This window comes from Triticum aestivum, chromosome 7B (assembly GCF_018294505.1).
Source record: "Triticum aestivum cultivar Chinese Spring chromosome 7B, IWGSC CS RefSeq v2.1, whole genome shotgun sequence".
NCBI lineage: Eukaryota > Viridiplantae > Streptophyta > Magnoliopsida > Poales > Poaceae > Triticum > Triticum aestivum.
Window position 1 is genome coordinate 153,555,103 of NC_057813.1, and position 7,061 is coordinate 153,562,163.

At 49.0% G+C, this 7,061-nt stretch overlaps 1 protein-coding gene across 1 annotated transcript; it reads right to left on the bottom strand.

Moving 5' to 3' along the window:
- Positions 1 to 1,974: 1,974 nt before the first annotated feature.
- Positions 1,975 to 3,793, bottom strand: LOC123160715 (very-long-chain 3-oxoacyl-CoA reductase 1). Its single transcript, XM_044578561.1, has 4 exons — positions 3,214 to 3,793; positions 2,800 to 3,088; positions 2,533 to 2,602; positions 1,975 to 2,419 (listed from the first exon to the last, which is right to left on the bottom strand). The coding sequence occupies exons 1-4, from the start codon at positions 3,563 to 3,565 to the stop codon at positions 2,114 to 2,116; spliced, it is 1,017 nt and encodes a 338-aa protein (XP_044434496.1). The 5' UTR covers positions 3,566 to 3,793; the 3' UTR covers positions 1,975 to 2,113.
- Between the last annotated feature and the right edge of the window lie 3,268 nt (positions 3,794 to 7,061).

The following is a 7,061-nucleotide window of genomic DNA, read 5'->3' on the forward strand; positions in this document are numbered from 1 at the left end:
TCGCTGGCCGTGGCGGTGCACGACGCGGCAAGCTTGGACGACGGCCAAGATGGCCTAGTCTTCATAGTTCCTGTTGGCTTTGTTCCATGCTTGGAACGTGGCGAACAAGTGGAGCTGCAAAAGACCCACCATTCAACCATTCCACTGCTACAGAACGGTCAAACCATGAGTGGAAGCGGGGGTTCTTCATCTAGTCCCACCGGAGCACTGGAGCTTGACACCGGAGCACTGGAGCACTGGAGTCTGCTGGAGTTGTGTGTGCCAGAATGAAGAAGATATATGGTGTAAGGAGGAAGAAGGCTGTTGGGAAGAAGAGAGGAAGGGGACCATTGGAGCACGATGTGCATTTAAGTGCGTTGGGTGGTTGGCGGGTGTTAGTTGAGTTCAGCTTCAAACAGAAGAAGCAGACATTGTGGGATCAAAAACGCGTGGACTTTATGACAGATACGAGCCATAAAAAAATGTGAATACGATGTTGCTAATATAGTAGTTGCAGATCCCGAGACGAGTGGGTGGGCAGGATTCTGATGGGCAGCGTCGCCGAGTGCTCCTATGCAATTTCGGATTAGCATATCATATACCCTCCAGTCGGGAAGGTGGCTTTTGCAACCTTCCTATTGGCGGTGAAACTTTCATCATGGCATCATTGGGGAGGTCGAGGAAGTAGTCGAACAACAACAAGCAAAAATCATATAACCCATATCCCGGTGCAGGATCACAAAGGACAGGGTTCCCTGGACCTGTTCTCCCTAGCAGCCGTGCATGCGGTCATCGGAAGGGAGTTGCCGGAAGCAACATCGAGAAGAAAGATGGTGATTTAGTGTGCGAGGAGACATAATAGATGTGATCTGATCGGGTGACTACTAGGGTTGCCAACGCTTTCAAGATATAGGCGGCCAGGTAGGGAGACGTGGGGTTAGGCCCACGACCGACTCGGTATCCAAAGGATCATATACGAAGACTCGTAACGCGTCCGTTAATGACTAATTGCTCATTAATTATCTATTTCCAACCGGCAAAACGTAACAGGACACCTGATATAGGTTTGAGCTCAACTCTAGTCATTCACAAAACTCGCTGAGCGTGAGTGAGGCGGCTAACAAAGGCGGAGCCCATATGTATCAATCCTCTTCTTATGCTCTAATAGGAGGTCGGAAAGGATGTGTTATATGTTGATCTCAACTCTTCTTCATTTTCAGGGTGCTATTAAACATCAACATGTTATGAAATTCCACATGAGCTTGTGAGATTTACCCAGAAATCATTTGGTATATGGGCCTCTAGCCCATCCAATATTATACTATGTGATCCCTAATAGCGTCATATTATGCGGAGATTCCTCATTGGGGCATAAGGTGCTAAATAGTACTTCATCGATACATTACACATACCCTCTGAGTGCTAGTTCCCTAAGAGGGCTAGCCCAAGCAGATTGTTTTCACCTTTTGGGAACCTTCTATGAGGTTTCTTCCAATTTTTCACGATATTGTTTTCCAAATTATTATTTTAACTCTCAAATAGTTTTTGAGTTCATGAATGTTTTAAAAAGAGTAAATTTTTCTAAAATAACCTTTCTGTACTTTTCAAATTCCCATTTTTCTAAAATCCTTAAAATCGTATGTATTTTTTAAACTATAAAAAATGTTATTGTTTTTTTCTGAAGCATTAGTTTTTTTTAGGGGTATTCTGAACCATTAGTTGTTGGCAAGTGAGTGAGGTGTCAACGGCAGAGGGAGCGAACCAGCTAATGAGCTGCGGCTCGCTTAGAGTCTGCATCAGTGACTGAGCGCTAGCGCGCGATTTGGCGCCTGAAGCGCCAAATAGGGCCTCCCATATTCCGGCGTAGCTACGGTTGGTTTTGTAGAAGTTGGCCACAATTGTTTTCTAACAAATCTATTTGTCATTTTCTTTTCTCATTTTGAGCTTTCTCTTGAACGCATTCCGCTCATTTTATTCAACTGGCGAAGGCATGTCTGACCGCAGAATGCATTTTATTTTGAGCTTGGTCTTTAATATACAGGTAGCACCCGACACGCATATGCATCGACAGCGAGATTTAAACCATACAGATAATACATAGTACTATATCATAGCTGGTTCTTTCGGGCCAAGCCTAGCTCTGCTTGCCGCAGTTGGCGTGCGGCGGCGCCCTCGGCGACCTGAGCCGCTGGAAGACGGCCCTCTGCCGCAGGTTCTCGCGCAGGCGCAGCGCGTCGAGGAGCCGGTCCGGCGCGACGCGGCAGAGGTACCACTGGAGCCGGTGGCCCAGGTTGGGCATGCAGAGGGGGCCGTGCCCGATCCAGCACGCGGCCGCCCGCGCGTACGCGTCCGACGTCGGCATGACCAGCCGCGACAGCGGGCCTCGCTTGCCGTGCTTCCCGGCTCTCCACGTCATCTTCGTCTCCACGAACAGCGGGACCTGCAGTTGCTCGTAGAATTATGACATGATATGAAATGTAGGAACAAAAAACTGCCCGCATTTTTCTTTCAGCGTGATGGTCTTGGGCGAATGCTGGACGTTTGCACACTCACCTGGCATTGCACGTCGATCCCTTTGCTTCTGTACTCGACGTAAAGCCTCCTGGAGAACTGCGCAACATACCTGAAATTTAAATCCGGGGTGATGTACTAGCATATATTTATCTCAGAAAATCTAGAGAGAGAGAGAGAGAGAGAGAGAGAGAGAGAGAGAGGGGTAAAAGGTGCATTGTACATGAGCACCGCAAGAGAGAAAAATTAATAGCATGATGACCAACCACCTATAACAGAATCCCGGATATGTCTGGTGTTTTTGGGTACCGTTTGGAAGCGGCGTAGACGGAGTAGAGCGGGAAGGAAGGGATGGCCTCCGACGACCCGGAGCCGATGTTGACGACGGCGCCCCTGCCCCGCTGCACCATCCCCGGCAGCACCGCAGCCGTCACCTCCGTCAGCGCCCACAGGTTCACCCGTACCATCCGCACCCACGCCTCCACGTCCATCTCGTGCAGGTACACCGCGCATGGCTTGGCCACCCCGGCGTTGTTCACCAGCAGCCCCACGTCCAGCCCCTCCACGGCCTCCTGGAGCCGCCGCATCGCCTCCTCCCCTGCCAAATATGATCAGCGCTTCAGTTTATACTACAAGGTGAGGTAGACGATTACGGTCAGCTCCATTTTGATTCACACTGTCGCTTGCGTTGAGTGCGTGTCGGTTCGTCCTAGCTAGTTTTACCTTGAGGTGTGGCGACGAGGGAGAGGTCGAACACGACGGTCTTGGTCTGCACGGCGCGGGTCCTGGAGATCGTCTCGGAGATGTCCTGGAGCTTGGCGGGGTCGCGGCCGACGAGGACGAGGTTGAGGCCCCTGCGCGCGAGCTCCAGTGCCAAGGATTCGCCGATGCCGGACGTTGGACCGGTCACGACGGCCCATGCCCCATAGCGGCGGCGGAGGTCCGTCGGCCGGCGCAGGAGGAGGGCGAGGTGTGAAAGGAGGCGGAGCACCACGGCTGCTGAGTACAGAGCGCCGACGGTGGCCAGGGAGATGAACCATGGCTCTTGCCGGAGGAGAGCGTCGCCGCACATCATCTCTCTGCGCGCGCCGTGGACGTGTCGCTGGCTCACTGCGTGTGCTAAGCGCTCGAGGTTCTCGCATTAAATAGTCGGATTTGTTATCCATAACCACCTTAGTAATGCTATTGTCCCTCAGAAAAAAGGGGGAAAAAGAATGGGCGAATAGCTCCCATGTGACCTCGTTGGTGTGAATTGTCCCTGATGCGATGTAGTTGGTTGTAATAGCTCGCATGCGACATCTGTGTTGGAAAAAATAGCTCCCATGCGATACTGCTGCCTAATCCAAAGACACATGTTTAAAACTCGAATCAGGTGAGCGGGACCCACAGCGTGGGACCCACTAACTTATCCAACTCAGCATTGGTCAGGTGAGCGGGACCCACATCGTGGGACCCACTAACTTATCCAGGTCAGCATTGGTACAAGAGGACACCGAGCCGTGCCCCGAACCGTGCAGCACCCGAGCCCATCCTCCCCCCCTCCCCGACCGTTGTTGTTCTTCTTCTCCAGCGACGACGGGCAGCAACGCCGTTCCGGGCCGCGACCTGGCAATGTCGAGCTCCGCTTCAGCCTCCCGCCGCTCATGGCCGCGCTATGGCGCAGTGCCCATGACAAGGTGCCCTGCATGCCCACGTATCGCACCCCTGAAGCGGCTAGTCACAACGACCGACAAGAATGGCAACCTTGGGCGGGAATTCGTGAAATGCGAGAGCAAACCAGAGCAGGGAAAGGTGAGATTTTACTTCTCAATATGCCAATTTTGGTTTTTGTCTCCCAATTTCAAATTTGCCCATTTTTCCCCATCGGATTTGGGATTTGGGGTTCATCTTTCCTATTTCAGAAATTGAAGCAATGCACCCATTTTGAGTGGCTAGATGAGTACATAGAGCGGATTCAACTGGAGGGTGCATCAGGGGAGCTCGATTTACCGTTGGAGGTGGAGAAGTTGGGCAAATTTGGATCGGACGCATCTGGATCTGGCAATTCCATTGGGGGCGCCCGCCCTTTCATGGGTGCTATTGTGGGGGATGCAGGAGTGACGACAAAGCTGAAGAAGCTGAACAAGCAGATGAAGAAACTCATCGAATTGCAGAAGCAGGGCAATTTGAGGGCCGGACTTTTTTATGTTTGTGTAATTGCTCTCGCATTTGTTTATGTGATGATAATTAGTCGTAAGTGAATAGATTGGGCATCATTTGTAATCGTAATGATATGTACATTTGAATAAAAGTGTTGCGCTGTACGAATTCGGCATGTCTTCTCCACTCTGTTTCGTTTTTTCAGTTCTTCAGTTCGTCATCAGTTTCAGTGGTAGAGGGAGAAAAGGAAAAAAATGTTCGTCCACAGTTGCCCGAAAAGACCAGGCCCATATAGAAGTTAGGCAGGGCCGAATAGAACATATCCAGGCTCATTGATAAAAGAAGTGTAGCTAGTGCAAAAAAAAGTGCAAACGGTCATTGACATCGATATATCTTTTCGGCTTTAGGTTATTTCACAAATGTTAAGTTTCCTGCCGTCACCTTTTTTTAGATAACTCATCTGATAATTATTTGAGCTATTTTTATGCATAAGCTATCGTGTCCGATTGTAGGGTCCCGTGTTGTTTCGGCTAAAACAAAAGGTTGGTTCTAGTTAGCAGTCTAACTTGCAGTCTTTGTGAACCAAAAAAGTTGCAATTGTTTGGTTCTAGTTTATTTCAACCAAGCACCATTTTTATTTATTTTTTGATTTGTGCTATGGTGTTTTCAAAGTTTTTACTCGTGTGTTTCAACCGAAAAAGGTTGGGGCCCCAAAAGGTTGTGCCACTTTCAAAAAAAGAAGACATCTAGTGTGCCCCTAGTAGCATCTCCTTACAACATAGAGGGGCATCCCCTTACAACATATAGTGCATAAAACATAAAAGGAAGATAATTAACTAGACACGTGCTAACAACAACTTATATGATTGGATCATGTTTTAGTGCATTTTTTAGTTCACATGGCCACATAAATAAAATGCAATGGAGAAACTTTGAAAACACCATAGCACAAATCGAAAAAAAGATAGCACTAGCCCGAAAAAACATTAATAGATAGCACGATAGAGGGGCATCGGGTACCCTAGTAGCATAGGTAGATAGAACATATAGAGGGGCATCCCCTTACAACATATAGTTCATAGAACATAAAAATAGATAGATAGAAGACACGGGCACACACGCCCGAACCAACACAAACACAAGCTAGATAGATAGAAAGACTCGCACTCGAACAACTCCTTGGCCCCTCCTCCTTAGCCGGCGCCCCTCACTCGTCGTTCTCCGGCATCTGGTAAGGGAGGGTGTGCATGCCGTTGGGGTGAGGGAAGATGTGGTGGAAGTTGGTGAAGATGTTGTAGGTCGTGAACGCGATAAACTCGCATCCACACCAGAACACCTGGCCGAGGAGGTGGTGAGCGTCGTAGGGGTTGGTGAAGGTGACGTGGAGGCCGATGACGAGGCCGTTGGCGTTGCCATCGTACTGCTCGTGGAGGTGGAACATGGGCGGAGTGCCCGGAGGGAGGTGGCGGTAGCCGGCTTGGAGGAAGAAGCGAGCCAACTCTCTAGGGCCCCTCCACCTTGAGATGGCCCACACCCTCAGGCTATTCTCGACGATGACTCCGGCCGGGTACTCCCTCTCCGGCACGGTGCGAGGGCAACGGTAGGTAGGGCCGTTGAACTGCATTGTGGCTCGAGTGGTGGATTTGGCTCGAAAAGAAGAAGCGGAGGAAGCTTGAGAGATGGGGGAGATGAGTGTGAGAGGGATGAGGAAATGGTTCCCTTTTATAGCCGCGTTGCAGCCGTGGTCAATGTGTACACGGTGCCTTCTCGATCGTTTTCTCTTCTCCGTTCGTACTGGCATAGAGTAATTGTGGGCATTAATTCAAAAATGGCGGGCAGAGCATCCAAAGAGGCACCGTCTGAAGGAAATATGCCCTAGAGGCAATAATAAAGTTATTATTTATTTCCTTATAATCATGATAAATGTTTATTATTCATGCTAAAATTGTATTTACCGGAAACATAATACATGTGTGAATACATAGACAAACATAGTGTCACTAGTATGCCTCTACTTGACTAGCTCGTTAATCAAAGATGGTTATGTTTCCTAACCATGAACAAAGAGTTGTTATTTGATTAACGAGGTCACATCATTAGTAGAATGATCTGATTGACATGATCCATTCCATTAGCTTAGCACCCGATCGTTTAGTATGTTGCTATTGCTTTCTTCATGACTTATACATGTTCCTATGACTATGAGATTATGCAACTCCCGTTTACCGGAGGAACACTTTGGGTACTACCAAACGTCACAACGTAACTGGGTGATTATAAAGGAGTACTACAGGTGTCTCCAATGGTCGATGTTGGGTTGGCGTATTTCGAGATTAGGATTTGTCACTCCGATTGTCGGAGAGGTATCTCTGGGCCCTCTCGGTAATACACATCACATAAGCCTTGCAAGCATTACAACTAATATGTTAGTT